Source organism: Poeciliopsis prolifica, unplaced genomic scaffold (assembly GCF_027474105.1).
Source record: "Poeciliopsis prolifica strain line A6 unplaced genomic scaffold, Auburn_PproV2 SCAFFOLD033, whole genome shotgun sequence".
Taxonomy (NCBI): domain Eukaryota; kingdom Metazoa; phylum Chordata; class Actinopteri; order Cyprinodontiformes; family Poeciliidae; genus Poeciliopsis; species Poeciliopsis prolifica.
In genome coordinates, this window is record NW_026562408.1 from 2,370,574 (window position 1) to 2,391,559 (window position 20,986).

Sequence of the window (20,986 nt, forward strand, 5' to 3'; positions counted from 1 at the left end):
ACTACAAACCAACTGGCTGTATAAAAAGGCTTTTGAAAGTTGACTTACAGCAAAATACACATGGCACTTTCAGGTCAGGCTCTATTTTAGATATCAGCTTTATTTTTGAGGAATATCACACCATAGAGAGTGCTTTCTCATGTTCACATCCAAAAGCTTTAAGGAAAATCTGATGTGTTTCCCAGGTTCAATAAATAAAACACTTTGCTTCATCCAGGATATTTTGCATAATTAAAAAGTTATTTTCGCAATTATTTGTGTTCTGATGGTTCAATGATAGGTTCACATTAACATTTCTTGGAATGCACTGTGTGTTTGCTCCTGACATTACATCACTTTGGACAGAATGCCAGACTGTTCTTCATATCCAATAGCGGATTCAGGAGATCATTCTGCTCCCACAGCTTGATACTAACAGAGTGAAGCTGTAGTGCCATATGTGTGGGTTGTAAAGCTGGAATGATAGTGGAACTGGGCATCTGTGCATTCAGCATTGCCATTAAAGAAGACTCTTCGTCCCCCAGCTATTATCGCAAAATGACACAAGATATCCTGGCTGCCCAACTCACACATATGACTTTGTGTGGAGAGGAAATGGGTGCCAATAAGGATGAGATCATAGTGACTCTTCTAAACAGAAAAGTCATCAAACTATCATTTATAGACACACTGTCTTTATTGGCTGTGATGTAATATATGTGATTATGAATATCAAAACCCCAAACACGTTTAATGGGCTTTCATTTAAATTTTGGTGTTTGTTTAAATTTTATTACATTTTATGCCATTAACAGCCAGTTATTCAATTTTGTTTAGTTGCATTGCTGTGTAGCATGCAAAGCTCGTTATATATCCATAAGCTAATCATGTCCCAATCAACATCATGTTTTTTCTTTGGCAACTGAGTACAGTTTACTTGAAGAAAATATTCTTCCAGTGAGAAAGAGAGGAGAAAGAAATGGGAAAACTCCAGCCTGCTTTAGCTCTAATGTGGCTCTCTGGACTCGCATAAATAACTGGAACCTTGAAGATAAAAGGTTTGCTTATATATTATCATCAATCAAACCAAATCAAATGTTTTTATCTGTATTCTGCCAAATTTCATTAATGTGAATAGATGTTCAAAAATATTTAATTTCAAGAAGTGCTTGTTGAATGTAGAGACAGCTACTTATTAATATTTTAGCAGTTTTTTATTGCACTTTATGAACACATGCTGGCTCAACCAGCCCTTTGAGTTTTGACTTGACACCCCTCAACAAGCTCTTCATCCATGAATAAGTGTTTTATTTCAATTGAATTCAGTTAATTTCCATAGAGTCAGTTCTAACATGAACGGATGCATCACAAAGACATGGATGAGCAAGTCTGCTGTGAAAGAATTTGACTGGTGTGCAGAGAGTCCAGATGTAGCCCTGCAGGAACAGCAGAGGGAGAAATTAGAGCAGAGACTTTGAACCAGGTCTTCTCGTCCAACACTAGTGTCTGACCTCACAATTACGCATCTGGAAAAGTAAACAGAAATGTCCAGAAATACAAATGCTGTTATTAAATCAATACGGAAATAAATCAGTACCAGAACAGATCAGTTAGTAAATAAAACCCAACTGCCTGTCCGTGGAGCTGTCCGTGGTGCTGAGCTACGATTAAAATCAGTACACCTAAGAGAGAGACACACACACACACACACACACACACATATATATATAATATATATATATATATATATATATATATATATATATATATATATATATATATATATATATAATATATATATATATATATATATATATATATATATATATATATATATATATATATATATATACACACACTTCCGCTTTGTGTGACCGCGCATGTGTTGATCTGGGCTGCAGCAACGTGCTTCAGTTGCTTTCTGACCTGGGCGTTAATCTGCATTCATTCTGAGGTTCCAAGCTTTTCTCCGGTCCTCGCTGAGTGTTTTATGACTCGAGGCTCCGTCCTCTGTGGTAGGTCCATAGGCCGCTTCTCGGCTGTCGTCCGGAACACAGACACACAAACAACCAGACGAGCTGCAGCAAGTCGAGCTTGCAGACTCGCATCGATTCAGTTCTGCATCCGCTCGCACTTCGACTCACGTCGTTTCGTCCGTCTTGGGTTTAGAATCGCAGAGCCGCCACAGCCGCGTACGTAATGTATCGCTAAGAGGAAACACAGTAAATAGACGGAGACGTCCATCTGCAGAAAAGAGGAAATGAAGACGGTGATGACGGCTTCACCGAAGGCAACCTCTAGATGCTCAACAGCAATGGCGAAGCCTTCCCTCCCTCTGAAGCGGTTACTCTGGGTGTTCATTGTCTTTAGTCTGTCTCAAAGGTAAGCTATTAAAATGCACATTTTCTTTCAGCTCGTGAATCTGCATATTTCTTGTCCTCACTGCACATATCGATGCTGCCTCCTCCCATCTAAAAGCAGCCTGCTGCTATTTACGGATTTCTAAGCGATGAAAATCTTGATGGGAATAAACCTGCTGGGTATTTTAATGTTTACTTTCATATTCCTATGGCTTGAAACTAAACGAGCTTTAATGACCTCATCAACACAAATATTGGATTCTTTCTATTTACTGAACACAGTGTATGAATCATGCACATAATGATACTGAGTGTGAGGTTTGTTACTGTTTAATCTGGTGGTGAAATGTCTCCTGCAGATCCTCTCAGTATGTCTCTGGTTAGAAATAGCATAGTGGCTGGCTAAGTTAGGGGAAGCTAAAGCTACATAAGCTCTCTTCAAGGATCAAGTCTATTTCAGGAGTCAAAGCTTCCTTTATAAACTCATGTGTCAGATAAGCCTCAGGTGAAATATTGGACAACTGTCAGCTTAATTTAAGAACTTGGGCATCATTGAGAGCTTTTGTATTTTTTATCTGAAATAAAAAAAAATCAAAATGGCAGACAACCACACAGAGAACATAAGAGGAAGGCACAGACACAGTAAGAGTGATCCTCAACATTTTCTATTAATTTTATCTGTACTTCAAGTGTGGATGATTGTTCTTTTTATAAAATAAAAGCTGCGTGTCAGGTAGTTCTTTCCCATGTGCAGAGAGAAAAAAAGAACAGCTGATATTTTTCTCCTCCCATCGTTTCCTCTTGTGCTGCTTGAAGAGTGAAAAATGGAGGCAGATAAATCAGTCTCCATCACGTTAATCGCAACCTCAGGGCTCCTTGTCCAACCCTGCCTTTGTCAGGCATGTTTATTTCTAATTGTGTGCATAATTAGTGTTCATAATGTGTCAGGGTAAATACTACACTCTTCACATTTTCGTCTGAGGTTTTTTATGAAATTTAGACATTGTGCATGTAGAGTTCTAACACCAATAGTTAATGCAAATCATAGCAAAGGTTTTCCTAGTTTACCTAAAGTAGTTATATAGGGAAAGATACTTTTTTAAATGAAAGTCACACATTATATCAAACATATTTCAATGAAGGTCCTGCAGATGATTTCATTCGCAGTTATGTTTGTCTTCTACCTTTTTTCATAAAGTTAATTATGATTCATGTAGGGAAGCTCTTATATAAGGCATTTCTCAATGTCTCTGCATGCTTTCAATGTGATCTATGCCACTTTGTGACTCACCAACATCTGCTATGTGCATTGATGTCAGACTGCATTATGATACATGGACCTCAGTGCAGGTCCAGATATGGATCAAAGCTGCTATGCAATGCTGGTTAAAAGAAAACCAACAAACAAAATGCTGGAAATGTGTTTGGACATTGTTTCATTTATCAGCAACAGATTATGAGATAAGGGTTGACAACATTGATGTCATGGGAACACAGCCTTGATGAAGTCATGTGACTGAATTTTTATTTTCCTGTCTGATGCTTCAACTCATTTTTAGTTGGAAGAAGAAAATTGTGATGTAATGACACAATTTCCTGAATGTAGTTTCAATTATATATGATTTCCAATCATATATAATTGGAAATTATGGATGAGTATTGTTGTTTACCTCCACCTTTGATTGATGGATGGGTCAAGGTTACTTATATGATCTGCTTTTTTCTAAGCTAATGTTGTTGTATAAGTTTAAAGGTTTGTCCTGCTAGCTGTTATTGGCAAGGTTGAAAAGGTGTTACTTACAATAAAATATCCAAATGTTGTTTCTGTTTTTAATATATTTATTTAAAGCTATTTTTAAGTGACAAAGTTGCAGGGTAATCACATTTTTTCTTTTATATTTCAGAGAAACAGAGTGATTGCATTATCAGGAGGTTTTTTGCACACACAATTGTTTGCAGTTCATATATAAAATGCCTTCTACAATAAATCCAGCTCTTGTTAGAGATGTGCAAAAACATTACACTGCCATCTTATTTTCATTTTCAAACTTAAGCTGTGAAGCAGACTGCCTGACATTACACTGTAGAATTTTTAGGTATAGCAAAGTGTTTCTGGTTTGACTCAGCTGTTGCAAGTTTTTATGTTCTGTGGCAGCAAAACAAGTGTCAACTGTCATCCCTTCACTACCCTGCTTGGCAGTTGGAATGAGGTATCTGTGCTGATATGCTGAGCAGAGTTTTGCCCAAGCTGTGTCTTTTGGCTACATATCACAAACTTGGTCTAATTTGTCAAAGCTTGTTTCCTTGATGTTCTTTTGTTTTGTTTTGGTTATTTTGCAGCACTTGTGGCTTTTGTTTATTCAGAGCATGACAAGAAGAGTGGCCAAGAGATAAAAAGAGGTAACACACAGTGAGTGGCCGAGGGTTGGGAATCAAACCCGAAACAGCTGCATTGTGGGCTGGAAGCTCTATTTACTATATGCCTGCTAAACCGCAGAGTTCCCCATTTTGCCTTGTTTTGGCATAATTCCAGATGTATGTCAGTTATTGATAGGATATTTCACTGCTTTTCAAAGACAAGAAGTGTTCTTCTGGCAATCTTTCCAAAGACGATTCACTTTGTCAGTCCATTTTCACTTTCCTGACATGAAGCCCTGCAGCAAGTTAAATGTAGTTGCTTTCGAAGACTTGGCTGAACCGAGAGAGGATTCTGATCCCACCACGAATATATCAGTCCAAATCAAATAAACAGCAAAGTTTTGCAAAGTTTTTCACACTTAGGACATATTTTTACGTTCATGAAGATGAACTTCAAATGATTGTGACAGACTTTTAAAATTCTGACCAAGTTGTTACAATTTACTGCATGGCCTAACTGCTGGTTACCTTATTAAAGAAAATGTCTCCTGCAACTTTACACCACCAGAAAATGTCTCCTGCAACTTTACACCACCAGAAGCAGCTCAAACTATCGAAACAAGGCAGGAGAGAGCTATGTTTTCATGTCATTTACTCCACATTCTGACCCCACCATGAATATACCAGTCCAGATCAAGACTCCTAGAACCATGCCAACTTCTATCAACTAGTTATTGTCCAAGCTTGATGAGTTTGTGACAACCGTGACCTAATCTTTTTCTCTTAACCCTCGGGAGTGACACTAAGAGAGGTTTTCTGCTGTGTTCATCATGGATATTTTGCATACCTTGGTTGTAACAAGTAGCTATTTGAGCCACTATTACCAAACGACTGCCACTCACTGGATTTCTTTTATTCCTCTTCTTTGGGTCATTATCTGTAAACATGAGTGATGGTTCAACATGGAAGTTCCTAAAATTATCAAGACAACCCATTCTGTCCCAGAAAAACAATCATCTCACACCCAGAGCTACACTCTAACATTGAAGATGTCGTAAAGCTCTTTGTTTTGATTCTAATGCATGGTTTGATCTCTGGTATGTCTTTTCTACCAAGTCTAAATGCCAAAATGGTGTGTTGCTACAGTTTGATGGGCTAATACTCTATCTGTGTTGTCTTTCCCTGTAGGTGTGGTTAAACTAGCTAAAAGAAAGTTTAGCAAGTTTAACAATATAACAAACCTGGTTTGTTATATAGTTCCTGAAAAAGTGAACCCAGAACTTGTGAATGCTGTGCTTTTTTGTTGGATTTAGTTTCTTTATAATTAAAATAATATAGACAAGGAGAATTTGAAGTGGTCGTTATAGAGCTGTTAGTTTCCATGATCAAACTACTTTGTTCTCATTTTTATCTCTGCAAACAAAGTCACTGGCTTACATATTCATATTTATAAACATAAATACACACATACAGCTCAGACTCTTTTTCTCTCTGAGTAGCTTCAGGTATCAAATTAGTAGGCAGATCCTCATTTCTGTCTGCAGTGGAGAACACGTGGCTTGTCCTTTGATCCGGTTACGTTGGGAATATTTCCATAAAGAGATGCCATTCAACATGAATATTTAAAAAAATCCAGCTACTTTGAAAAATTGCAGATATTTTTTTCCCTTTTGCAACCCTGTCTGTCTCTGTCTGCCTGTTTATGCTCACCTAAATAAGTCAATCAAGATTTAATGTTTTAAGCACTCATGTTACAGTGGAAGTCGATGGCTCTTAATGGCATTTAATGTAGTCTAAGGAAGACTGCTGGATGACAAACTATCCCTCATTCCTCACCTAAGAACATAAAAAAGCCATCTGTCTCTGTGCTTTTCTGTGAAAACCTTCACCTTTTCTAAACTTTTATTATTTTATACTGGTGTCACTTTTAGCGCTTTAAGTATGAATTGTTTTGTAAGGGTTTCCTTATGTGCAATATCTCCCTGATATGCTGGGGTGATGGGCAAGTTCTTTGAAACCCAGGATTTTCAACGGTTATTTTTTCCGTTACAGTTAAGATGAACAAATCACCTTCTCATTGTACAGTGGAATTGAGTGGATTTTGGGTTCTTTGTGTTGGTTTTGGGTTTTTGTTAAATTCTGTGATCCTTTGTTGCTTTTCTTTGATTAGATCAGGTATGTTTGTCTTTTACTTTGGTTCAGTCCTTTCTTAAAATGATCTCATAATATATGCTGGGGTTATATATAATATGCCTCCATCTGCTACATAGCTCTCTAACCTAAAACATTCTTATGAGTTGTCATTTTACATGTGTATTTTACCTTTATGTTTCCTGTCTGACTAGCAACAGAAAATCATCTGTGCCTTTGTTTTGGTGATGTCGCTGTTTGGGCTCTTGAGAGATCATTATCTTTTGCAGTCAGGAAAATTAAATTGTACACTTTCAACACTTTGGGGGCCCCTGATGCACCTGAGATATTCACAAACAAGTTTCTTAGCACTGTTATTTTGAAATGCGATCTATTTTTATTAAAATTGAAAGAGATATTTTATTGCCAGTTGCATGTTTAAATGCTTTCATTCAAACTCTGGGACTGACAGTGAGTGGTGAAGAAATTTACAAAAAAAAAAAAAGCTAAATTATGTAAGATGACACAAATATGCTTTTAAACTTTGAGTTTTTGTGTTGACATCTTAAACTGTATTCTGATTGATCAGAGTGATTTGATGCAAAGACATTTATTGGATTTTAAATTGTGTGGCAGTCCCAAACTTCACATTTGTTGATGTGAACAGGACAGACTGAATAGTGTAAAGGATGACCGGCAGCTCTTGTGGAAGGTTCTAGTTCTTGTGTAGATGAGGTTCTGTGTCCAGAGAAAGAGTGGCATCTAAGAACTGGGAGTGATCCCCAGTAGAAAATGCTGCTGTGGAGAATAGTGATGAGACTGAGTGAAGGAGACGTTTTAGTCCAACGTGATCTCACACCAGTAACCACACCAGTCATCCCAGTATGAAGGGTTGGGCTCCTGTACTAAAGGAAGTTCAGCTGGCTCCTCCAAACTGCTGCCCCACTGCAGTAAGCTTCTTCTTTGTGCTTATTTTCCTCAGATGCAGAGTTAACTGTGGTTTATTGTGGTCAGATCCTTAGTGTGCTTTTTGTGCGATAGATAATATGCTGTCTTTGTTTTGGAATGCACTTGAAATGTTTGCTCTGTGGAAATGCTCAATAACAGAGATGAGAGAGTCTGGGTGTTTTTTTTTCTTGTCGTTGGCTATCAGGTCAGTGAGATGATTCTCAGCGTCTGATATGCAGCATTGTGGTGAGATAAACAGCAACCAGAGCAAATGAGGAAAGCTCCCTCTGTAAAACATCTTAAGCAAACCCAAAGACAGACAGCAAAAGATTGGGGCACTTCCTTTTATCTGATAAATCCTTTATCTTACTGTTTGCAACACCTGGAAAATCAATAACTTAGAGAGAAAAATGTGAATGCTACCATCAGCCCTGAGTCATGTGAATACTAAAGCGTCATGATACATGTGTATGGTTGCTTCTTATCTAAAAGAGTGTGATGCTCACTGTTCTGCCTCAGAACACTGCCATGAATAAGGAGTTATCAGATATGTTCTTTTAAAAAGACGTCTTCCAACACTTTGGCCACAGATTGTTGTGTTTTTGTGATTTGTGTATTGATGAGCACATCAATACACAAATGCAGAAAAATATAGAAGAATATAGATCGAAAGAATGATATCTAGCTACTTGAGTCAGGAACATTTAGAGATCCTAACCCTGCAAAGAAAATGTTTTCTATTCTTAACAACAAGTTAATAAACAAGTTAATTAAAGTATATAGCATGTTGTAAGAAACTACTAAATATATGAGGAAGATTTAAAATAAATTCTTCACACATAGTATGCTTATTTGCTTATAATAGCTTTTGAAGCTTTTTAAAATCTGTTCAACATTTTTCTGCATACCATGGAGACATGTAAAAATATCTAAAAATATTAGCGCTGCAAAACAGAACATTTTTGTTCTTGCCAAAAGTTTTGGCTCCAAATTAAAATCTACTCTGGGAGTTGTTGTGGGAGGTAGAAAAGTTGTATTACTTAATTAATTAATTAAAATTTAAGTTTATCCTTTTGGTAAGACTTAATGATGACTCATTAATGATATTATATTATATCATTATAACCTAATAATGACCATCTATCTTCAACTGGTTTGACCTGAAGATAGGAATTTTTCTACCGCTCTCTAAGTTATTTTAACTCAGAAATTAAAGTTCATTAAGTTGATTTAACAAGAGACAATCTGGCTAAACGTTTTATTATTATTATTATTCTGATGTAAAACTTGTAAGATTTCTTTGACTTAGAGGTGTAAAAAGGGGTTGCTTCAGCTGATCAGAAAGCTTGGTGCTATTTAAAGTCAAGCCAAAAAAAATGCTCTAAAAATGCTTTTGTCCCTTGAGATGCTAAAGTATGTCATAGTTAAGTGGATTTTGACCATCTGCTTGGAAGAAAACAGATTCTCCATCAGGTCACTTCCATACTAACATAATGTCTAGTTATATACGATAAATTTGCTGAAGTTGTGACTCAATGTTAACATTTAATCAGAATTCCATAAAATGTGTTTTGTTACTTTTCACTTTAGGATCAAATGTCATAACTTTTCATTGAACTTAGTGGGTCATTTTCCCAGAAACATAACTAAAACCATCCAATCATTAAGCATAGGATTACTTTACAATGGTATGAATTGTGGTTTGCAAAAAAGAAAACAAAGGTTACAGAAGAGCAAATAAAATTGTTAACGTTTAGCAGAGATAACCTACAATGTGCAGCATATGCTGAAGACAGATATAAAATGAAGGACATTCATGTTTTGGAGTATTGAATCACAGTGACTGCTTTGTTCTCCCAAGTTTCTGTCTTATTTTAAAGGATCGAGTCAACAGACATTATAAGGAAACCTAGATATTCTGTACCTGCAGAAAATGACTGCAGCATTTTATATACTTAGTTCCACAGGATAAAATAAAAACAGCAAAGGGATTTCAATGATGATTTTCATTTTGTCTCTGAGTTGTTGTTGTTTTTTATCACTTTGGCTGAAGACAATTTCAAATTCCAAAATACTTTAGTAGTTGTTGTAACTCATTAATTTAGAATATTCATAGAGTTATAGAAGATGGTATTGGCTGTTGACAGGAAAGATTTATGCCTGCTTGCCCTTTGAAAGCATTCACCAGTTACGTGTATTTTTCCTTCTCTCTTCCCTGCAGCTCCCTCCAGAATGATGATGATGATGAGGTGTCTAACAAGACGTGGGTGCTGACTCCCAAAGTGTATGAGAGTGATGTAACACACATCCTAAACAGCCTACTAGATGGCTACGATAACAAGCTCAGACCTGACATTGGAGGTATGGAGTGATTTTTTTTTCTCTTTCTCAGACTGGAGTCTGTAATCAAGCGTACGCAGGAAAAAAGTATAAATCTTTTAGAAGTCATAAATTGAATCAATATTTTGTTTATGTCATTATTAATGATGATGATAAGTACATTTAATATTAATGAAATTATTAATAAAGTTAGTTTCTTTACCACCAGACTACTGCGTCATTGGCCAAAGATGCCAGTCACCCATGAAATTATAAATTCAACAGTAAACTCTCCTTACACAGACACAGAATGATCACCGACATACTTCTCTGAAAATTTGCAGATTGTGTTAATAATTATACACTAACTGATTAAAAGACGCAAAGCTGAACAGACTTCCAACATCAAACATATAGCTATAGGCTAAGAGAGACCAGTGAATCCTTCAAACGAGTGACAACAGTCACACAGCATACAATCAGCAACTCTTCAGTGAGAAGCTTTAACCAACATATAAAAGACAAATGGCTAAATAATTTTATCTAACTAGCAAACCCAGACATGTGGGGCAATGATTGAGGGACTGGCAAAAAGCAAAACAATGAATTGGAAAAACTCATTCTGGTCATCAGGCAAGCTGGTACACAGCTGTCCCGCTCTGGCAGAGTCAGCGGCACCGTTACGTTTCAAAGACCAAAGAAATTTAAAACTCAACGTTTTAAATTTTTTAGATCAATAATACGATCTAAACCGTATTACTGGCCAATACGATTCAGCCAATACGGGACAGAACCGTGTGTTGTGGTCAAGCGCTGTAGGTGTCTTCTGTTTGTTCAGGCTCCAGAAATGAAACAATATTCCAAACTGTTTAATTTCCACATGCTGAGTAGTCAATGCCACCGTGTGTTGAGCTGTGACAGACAGCCTGGCTATTTATAAAAACATTTACCAGTGTTTATGTTCATGCGTGTGTTATGGTGAGGGAAGCTGTTCATCATGGTCCTGTAGGACCGCAGACAAGTTGCTCTCTCTCTTCACTTTGACAGACAGCTGAGGAGGACTTGCTTGTCTGCGTATGCCTATCACATCCATCTGTGAGAGCAGTACTGGGAGATGCTCAGTATCCCTGAATGCTTGATTCGTGATGCAGCATTCCTGGGAAATCTGGCTAAAGACAGAAGCTGTCACACACCATCCTGTAATGATAAAGCCTTGTCAATCTACTGGATGTTTTCTTTCTGTAAATTATGCATTTCTACTGAAATAATTTCCAACTTTTTCTAGCTCTATGAAGCCTTTAATTCTCTAATTATGTCTTACCTGCATATGTTCTGTGCTTTTTATCACAAGCTTGTTTGTGATTTTGAAAGACTCAACAACTTGGTGCAGACATACAGACATTTTTAATTTTACACACAGGTACAGGTACTTCTGATCACTTCAGTTAGATACATGTTCCCAAAACTTTTGCTGAAGATGTGCTTGTAATTTCAGTCTCCAGTGTGGTAGCAGAGGGCAGATCCAACCTCAGACTGGTGATGGTGGGCACCGCTGGGCAGCAGGCACCCACTGTCTTTGCTGTCATCTTCAAAACATGCTATGATCTTTTTCTCTCAGTTGCCACAACTTACACATTCCCACAGGGGAAATAATTAGCCAGCTCTACTGGTGTCTGAGCCAGCAACTATACTAACGAGCCATATTTAGTCAGAGAAGTTTTACCTCTATTCCATGGAGTGCTGTAAATTAAGAATAGTTGCTGACTGTGCTTCTCTTTTGAAGTCCATTGTGATTTAATGTCTCTGTTTGGATGAAAACTGAAGTTATTTGAACAGAGATCAAATCTGATCAAAACTAATTCTCAATTCATGACATAAATTCATAGCAGTATTTAAAAATATATTATTTTAGAAAATAAACTGATCCTCTTGGCAGATAAAAGTCTTGAAGCTCAGATCAGTCACTTGCATCCAGAATATTGTTCTTTCAGTCATGATCCATATACTATGGCTTTCCAGCCTCTGACTAAGAACTTGACTCATCCAAAGGCTTTGGAAATCCTGGTGGAGAGGTAGAATATTTAAAATGTAGATGTAAGGAAGGACACAAATTGCAAATGTTACAAGTCAATACAACCTGCACTTTCTTGAATTTCTGTTTAAAAGAAACTAAATCTGCATATGAAACTATCTGTCTGGCCAGATTGAGGCAGAATTAAAGTGGTGGCCACTGCTCATCCTTCCCTGGTGGTACTCCTCTACATACACAGCATATATATATAATATGCTCCATATCATCTGAAATGTTAATGACATATCACTGATGGAAGAACTGTTGTACATGTGTTCAAGGTACTTGTATAACTTTTTTAATGGCAGCCAAATCCTAAACTTTAGTTTTCTATTCTTTTCTGCAGTCAAGCCAACAGTGATCCACACTGACATGTTTGTCAACAGCATCGGTCCAGTCAATGCTATCAATATGGTAAGTGGGAAAGGAATAGTGTGCAAATTGGTCACCAACAGATGAAACCTGTCCCAGATCCTTTATTTATCATTCATAAAGAAGTCTGTCACAGGTGCTGTGTTGGCGCAGGTGTAAAGCAATCGACTCTTCCAGTGTCCTTCCATCCTTAACTAGATCTACCTATAAATTACTTTCTTTTGGGTCAAAATGAATTGATTTATGTCCGTAGTTTATGATGTTGATGGTGTTTCATTTAACTCAGTGTTAACTCCAAGACCCACCCAGACATCGAAATGATCAGTTAGAAAATGAGTGTTTGATTTTGCGTTTGGGAGTCACAATACAAGCACACTGAATGCATGGTGTGAGTGTGAGAAGAGAACACTCTACTCACATGAAAGGTTGACTGATGGCTTAACATTCACATGTAATGCATGCTATTGGGAAGGTACGTTCACACAGTGACATGACAAATGCGACATGTCACTTTTTCTGAAAAGGAGAGAAGATGGATGGTGTGGGCGTATATATCTGTAGCGGTCAACTTTGATTTGTTAATTTTAATCTACGAATCAAAGGGAAGAGGGACTGGCTGAGCTATTGAAGATGTAGAGGTTGATGTTTGAAGAAGACTGAGTGTCAGGAATTCAGGTTGTGTGGCTGTGGGAGTTTGGCAGAGCTTTACTGCTCCTGAATATTTCCAACAGTTTGAATATAAAAAAAGAAACTATTATCCTTCAAATATTAATCAGACTTTCTGACTGTTTTCAGCTGTTTGTTTGTGCTTTGTGAAAGAAAAGAAGAATTTTGTCTGGTTAGTATTTTCAAGTTTGTGTTAGAACCCTTTAAAATGGACTTTGGCTTTATATTTTTAGAAATCTTCGTTAGAAAGTTAATATGTCAGTGTCCTCTTACACACAAATCTCTATTTTTCCACTCCTTTTCTACTTCCCTCTGAACCTCTGGGCTCATCAAATCTCTTTTTTTCATTTATTGTTTCTTTTTACTGACTCCTGTGCTCTTGATGTCTGAATGTGGATGACCTTGAGAACGTGCACAAATACATAAAATAGCTTGCTGCAAATGTACTTGATAAATGGAGCTCAAACATATTTTTTTGTTTATGTCAGGAATACACCATCGACATATTTTTTGCTCAGACCTGGTACGACAGGAGGCTAAAATTCAACAGCACGATGAAAGTTCTTCGTCTCAACAGCAACATGGTTGGGAAGATCTGGATCCCAGATACTTTCTTTCGGAATTCAAAGAAAGCTGATGCCCACTGGATCACCACACCCAATCGTATGCTCAGGATCTGGAATGACGGAAGAATACTCTACACACTCAGGCAAGGCAACAGTGCTTACATGTTCAGATTTTATAGATTCGTCAGACTAACAATTTATCCCAATGAAGGTTGGAAGAGTTGATAGTGAATAACATTTGAGTTGTAACTAATGTTTCAGAAAACACTCATCAGTTTTTCTTATGTTTTATTTTATTGATTTATAAATCTCAATTGCATGACAAAAATATACAATCATTTAATCATGCTAAGAAACAGTGTCATTTTCTTTCTTCAATAATTTCAAAACCAATACCACACAAGGACATTACTATTGTCTGCTTGTAATGTTGTTTGTTGTAAATCATGTGACACCAGGAGCTAAAATGATTTTTCTGAGACTGCAAAGGCCTGTTGTTAAAAAAGTTCTGCAAGGTTAGTTGTCAAGTTTAAGTCTTTAGTCTGTGTGAACCATCAATAATGCTGGAGCCTATTAAAGCCCAGAATAGCTCTGTGCTCATACCAATATGAGATTGTTGTGGTTATTAACTGCTCAGCAGGACTCCTGTCAGTTTTTCTTAATAAACTGGTCACACATAGCAGCCTCAATTATTTTCCTGTGAATTTGTTGTTATGGCTGCATTCACAATGTCCACTCATTAATGAATTATATCGTCATAACAAGTTTAGATTTATGATGCATTGTGTGAATGGAGCAATGCAGTTTATAATCCATCAAAACAGTAAAATATATTTAGAAAACTGAAAGTTAAAAGAGCAAATGCTAAAGACACACTGAGTGCCTTGAGTTTCAAGTAGAGGAGTAAGTTGAAATGCAAGCACACACACGCACACGCACACAACCACACACACACGCACACACACACACACACATATATATATATATTCACAGCCAGCACAATTGTGAAAAAACAAAAATATTGAAAAGAACAAAAAACAATGAAACATTGTACTAGAAAATTTGGGTGCAATTCTCCAGATAAAGACAATGCCTCACTCAAAAAAGGCTAATTAATTACTTTTTTGAGAAATAAGAACATTTTACACTCAATCTTCTATTTGCAACTTATCATTACAGAGATGTAATTGTCCAAATCTCAATACCTATGAGAAAATAGTTCAGATCAATTCAGTTTTAGTTAGTTTATTTATGTGCATATTTTATGTGGCAATATACATAAAATATTGTTTCAAGGCCAAAAAAGCCTTCGAAAATTATAAACATTTATGATCACATTCATTCCAATTTGATAACTTTTTCAAAACAGTGCAATCATGTTCAGATTGTTTCATGTGGTGAAAGGTTGTCAAATGAAACTGAGTCAATTTACTTTACAAAAATCACTTTTCCTGCAAGTGAAGCTATGGTGACATTGGATAGTTGATTATTACTAATTAATTTTACAGTAATTCTTCATAGTTAGCTATTCATCATGTAGCTTTAGTGGAGAAGATAACTCTCATTTTTAAAAGAAAAAACCTGCAGCAGAACCTGGTTCAGTGTGAGTTGCCATCTGCTAACCAAAAATTAAGAAGTTAATGGCAGCAGTAGCTCTTTTAGTGACTTCATCAGGGAGAGGAACACATCTAATTACATAAGGTCTGAGCCAGATCTATGCTTTGAAAAACAGAGTTACTCACAGCAATAGTTCCCTCAATTACTGTGTCTTGGAGAGAGACTGCTAAACGAGAGACGGAGCCAAGTGTATCATCTACAAACCAATAACATAAAGTTATTGTCAACAATAACCCTGCCAAAGCCCCCCTCCAGCAAGGTATCACTGCTGAACAAAACCCCAGGCCAGTGGTGACTTATTTCAAGAGAGAAAAATAAGCAGTTGAATATAGCAATGCTGTTCAAAAGTATTTGCACCCTTACATGGTCCTTCTGTGTGTTTATTTGTGTCACACATTGTGTTTCATATCTAAATAATCAGCTTTAGATATCAGAGGAAAATAACCTGAGTCAACACTGAGGAAAAGAATATTCAAACCAGCCTACCTCTATGGCAAAACATAATTTACTCCCTTTTTAAATTATCCATAATAATGTAATAGCATAATTATTTAATTTATTTTTGTTATCAATATATCCACGTATATTTAAGAATATTATGCTTCAGATTAAAAAAAAAAGAATTTGTATCAGACATTCATAAAGTGACAAATATTACCTTGTCATATTGTCCCTTTTGCAGACACTTGCACAAAAATGATTACCTGTGATAAAAAGAGAGAAAGCAAAGTCTTCTGGGCTCAATCAAGCTATGATGGATGTTCTCCTGAGCAGAACACTAGTCCTCCACCTCATTAATTTGTTAGGGAACTCAGAACTTAAGCACTGGTTAATTAGGATGGCTGCTGTGATTCCAAGCACAATGATACATGACAATAGCAAATGCATGGATGGGTGAAGCAATTTAAGGTCATTCTCCTATTAAGCAGAAGTTTAATGACTTTGCTGTTAAACTTCCTCAAGGATGAAAGAAAAGAGAAAAATGTTTTCTGTCTAATTTAATTTAGCAAAGTCCCACTTTCTAATATGTAGCATCATTAGGAAAAAGGGCATTTTGTTATTAGTTAAATTAATTGACTATGTGTTTATTAAGTGTTTGAACATTAAGTTCAGTCTTTCTAGTGTATTTTTAGGAATGGTCAATGCAAATGTTTTGTTTCTGCAGGTTAACCATTGATGCTGAGTGCCAGCTCAAGTTAAATAACTTCCCAATGGATGAGCACTCCTGTCCCCTGGAGTTTTCAAGCTGTAAGTTTGCTAATACACTGCTACTTTACAGCTGCCTTTTCTTTCCTGTTTTATTATGTGCATAGTTATAGACTGTAGTGAAATATTTCTGTGCAAATTAGCAAAATATGTGTTCAAATTCTTAAAATTAAAATTCTCAGCATAATGTTTTTCTAATCATCCACTAACATCAGTGTTGATTGGCTTTTATGCACTTGTGCATATTTCTTGAGACATTTTTTAACCTTGGAATCTTGTCAAAAAGTAACAAGAGCTCAAAATACTTAACATCCCATTGTATTCAGGCTACTAATGAGAGTGCTAGACCTTTACCGTGAGATACTATGCGATGTTCTCCAGGCAGAATCCTGCTTGAATGTCTCTTGAGGTGAAGAAAGTGAAGCTGAAGAGGTTATCAAGGCTAAAACTGCAGCATGTGAATTCATTTAAATTTAATGAGAGCTATGGATTTTTTCCATTGCTTTGAAAGTTGTTTGACATTCACCACAGACGCTCGGTCTCAGATGTTGCAAGCAGAGAAGCGTGCAGCTATTTATCACGGGGAAAATTTCCGCATCACATGGCAAAAAGCAGCAAAGCTTAGTCATTACATGCTTTTTTGCAATTGTTAAAACTAGTCAAACGTTATCAGGCTATTTGGCAGAACATTTGTTTGAAATGAGAAGAAAATACACCAGTATATTTACCTGTAGTGGATTGAAATGAAGTGAAACTACTGTCACTGAGCCTTTGTATCCTCCTTGTTTCAACTTCCCAGAAGGAGACTGAATGTATAATATCTCCCAGATGCATTAGAAGCAAAACAGCAGACTGCTTTCTTGGTCTGCGATGATGTGTTACTTTGAAGACCGACATTATTGGATGTCTGAGAGCACTTAGGCTTGCTCTAAAGGAGTTCACCTGCATAATTCAAACCATAGTTCATCTCTAGACTTTGACCGTCTGCAGAGATGTTACACCACTCTGCTGGAGAACATTGAGAAAAGCCAATGCTTTTTTTGGTCAGTTTGTTTTTCCAAACCGCACAGAAATTCGATACTCATGAGACTTGATTATGATAATCCAATTGCTCAGTTAAGTGAATCTGTTTTAGACAAGTAAGATTACTATTTTCATTAGAGCGTCTGCAGAGTGTGCAGTGTAGAATGAAATTACTGAAAGCCCACTCACCCATGGCCTGAGATCAATGATGCAATTTTTACTTCTAAGTCAGCTCAGTATTTTCAAGGAAAATCCACTTTTTCCTCAGAAATGGAGCAAACATCCTCTCAGCATGAAGTACATCCCTCAGTTAGACAATCATTGCCTCAGGTTCATATGAGTAAAATTAAACTGATCAAACTGTGAATAGTGATGCAATTTTTTTTTTCTTATCTGGAAAAAGTCATCTGATAAACTGTTGATAGTTAGCTTTGGAAAAACAATGCTCTGTTATGAGTTTAAAAAGCTCCCTGACTGTGCAAATGTCCTGTCCTCTTCAGATGGCTACCCCAAGGAGGAAATTATGTACAGGTGGAAAAGGAGCTCTGTGGAGGTTGGGGACATTCGCTCATGGAGGCTTTACCAATTCTCCTTCGTTGGCCTGAGAAACACCACTGAAACCGTCAGGACAGTTTCAGGTATAATAAAAGAGCATCTGCATACTTTATTACAAAAGAACAAGATGGATCCATGTGCTCTTTCGTAGCATCAGATTGGTTAGTGAATCTCGAAAGTGTTCATATCAATAGGTTTACAGTCGTGCCTGAAAAATAGACATTTGTTGCAACTTTTATGTCCAGCTGTCTTGTTTTTCCTGCCACATTTCTTTCTACAGTCAGTTGACTTCATCTGTTTAAACAGTAGAATGGATGCAGCTACGAATTAAAATTAAAAATAAAAACATACTGTGGAGGGGAATCACTGGGCAACTGGAGTGGATTTGTAAACAATGGCTGAAGTAGAGATAATATCAAAAGATGTGAAGGATGTAGGGTGACCTCTCCAAGACAGAGAATGGGGAAAAAAAACTAGGCTAGCATGATTATTGCAATATGTTATTTACCAACTTGAGATGTTGCAAAGAAATATACTGGATAATGATTTTGAATCTTTCACTGATTTTTGTGGTGTGCTCATTTTTAAAACGATTATTAACAGGGTACAGTGTTCTGTTTTTATTAGCAATGACATTTTGCTTAAAAAGAAAATTTATATAGTTTGAAGAGTCAAACATTCCTGCAGAGTCGAGTTTCTTCTACGTCCCTCCCTGAGATGAATGACATGAACAAGGAGATGCTTTAATGGGGTTCAATTGTTGGGAATTTTTGCAAAACATTTTTACTGACATTGTTACATTTTTAAAACTATTTTCATTGTAATCAGTATTTAAAAATTCAGTGCAGGTTTGTGCTTGTTTTAATTTAGTGTGGTAAAGTTAAGTCTGGTACCATAACAAATTTTTCGGGATGATAAAACATCCCAAAAATTATTGTGATTAATATTATTGTTTTGAAATCCTTTTCAAGACATGAGAGACATGAAGAATAAGGCAAGTTTTTCCACTCAAAGACTAATGAACTTTAATTTTGACCAGAACACTCCCCTCTGGATAAAACACAACTAAAAACCACACACAACTGAAACCATAAATAAAATGGATTATGAAGTACTTGTAAAAACAAAATGACCCTTCAATTTAAATTATCGAGCTCATTTTTTATTTATTATGCAATTTATTGATTTATTGCGACAAATATGCATCACAAAGGCTTTTTGTGTTTTTAAATCCACAGTATATATTTTTTCCGAATCTAATTGATTTTTATAAATATGTTAATTTTATGATTGATGATCCCACATAGATTCTATAGAAAAACTGAAAAAAAAACAACAACATTTGTTTAGGATTTGACTCATTTCTTCATCATTGAGCCACATTTTCTTTGAGTGCTTAAAATGTCTAAAGTGCATGTTGGCAACGGGAATCAGACATGGCAACAAACATTTGAACACTAAGACATATAGACAGGCCAACTGTATTGCTCGGTGGTGTCATTGTTTGGAAATACAGTACATTTTAAAAGCAGTTCCCCCTGTACCACTAAACGGTACAACAGAAACTAAAAAAACATAAATCACTGTTACCTTAAGGGACACAGGCAAAATAAAATGTCACTGTGAATTTTGTCTGGCTTCACATATGCTGAGTGCAAGTAAGTGGTAAAAAATTACAAATATCCTGCACTTTTTCTGTTTCACAGTTCTCTAACATGTTTCATGTGGGATCAAAAAAGGGGAATCTACAAGTGATAAGCATGTGTTGAGAAATTGCAGTCCTCAGTTTCTCTCCTTTTGATCTGGTTTGTTATTTTCACAAACCGCCATCTGCTCTCTTGTCGGAGCAGAGAACCTTGACTGTGGCGGAGAGACCTCATTTTCTAGTCAGTTTGGGATCTGACCTGCTTCAAGATTTGTGAACACAACATCTGTCTCAAACAGCAGTCAGTTGGGGCTTTATAATTACTGTGTCATCAGAAATAACCAACATAAAATGGAGCTGGATTGTTATTTAAAATGTGACAAACACATAAGAAATTATTCTGATTAGTTTTTTTTATTATTATTTTAAAAATATGTATTTATTATTTACCATGTTTTATAAAAAACCCAGTAAAATAATTCTGACAGAACAACAGTATTTATTTAGGCATTAGGAATTGATTTGGAGAAATAATTTAAGGCTTGCTATTTATAGTGGTCTCTGGTTTTCTGATTTTCAGAAAACCAGAGAAAACCAAGAATTTGGTCAAATTCTTGGTAAAGTAAATTAAGCTGCGATACCAACTTCACCTTTTACAGGCTTGAAACCAATTCTTTTATCTACCAAAGTTGCCTAGTTGTGTGAAACCATCATTATGCAGTTGGAGAATCTTTTCTGGGCCCTATGATTACCCCTGAGGATGCATAGATGAAACAAAAGCGTGATTTATCATATTGTTAGGATAATCCTTTAAGCTCCTGCCATGTGCATTTATATAAATATGTTATAAGCATGGGTGTGCATGCTTGTGTTTTTGGCTTTTCATGCAGAGCAGATAGTCAAAGTGCCTCCAGATTTGCCCCATCAAGGAATCATGTGGCAACTGAGAAGCTCCTTAATCGCAAGAAGGCCACTGTTGTGTCCCTGGGCTTTCTGCTCTCAAACTGAATCATACAGGCGGCCGCACACAGACAACAGGGCTGCGTGACATGGCTTTTGAAAGGTCACTCTAAGAATAGCTTCCGATAAGTAAACGAGCCTCATATCCAATGAAAAGCACATTGAAATGTGCAGGCAAGCAAATGGACATTAAAACATGCAATAATTCATG

General features: G+C 36.5%; 1 protein-coding gene across 4 annotated transcripts in view; it reads left to right on the top strand.

The window, feature by feature from the left end:
• Positions 1-1,860: 1,860 nt before the first annotated feature.
• gabrg2 (gamma-aminobutyric acid type A receptor subunit gamma2) overlaps positions 1,861-20,986 on the top strand; it is a 39,064-nt gene continuing 19,938 nt past the window's right edge. For all 4 annotated transcript variants that reach the window (XM_055051556.1, XM_055051557.1, XM_055051558.1 and 1 more), the window contains exons 1-6: positions 1,861-2,361; positions 9,997-10,136; positions 12,512-12,579; positions 13,692-13,912; positions 16,552-16,634; positions 18,116-18,253. In XM_055051556.1, coding sequence (XP_054907531.1) covers positions 2,240-2,361; positions 9,997-10,136; positions 12,512-12,579; positions 13,692-13,912; positions 16,552-16,634; positions 18,116-18,253 — 772 coding nt within the window. In that variant the 5' untranslated portion in view covers positions 1,861-2,239. The remainder of the gene's footprint in view (positions 2,362-9,996; positions 10,137-12,511; positions 12,580-13,691; positions 13,913-16,551; positions 16,635-18,115; positions 18,254-20,986) is intronic.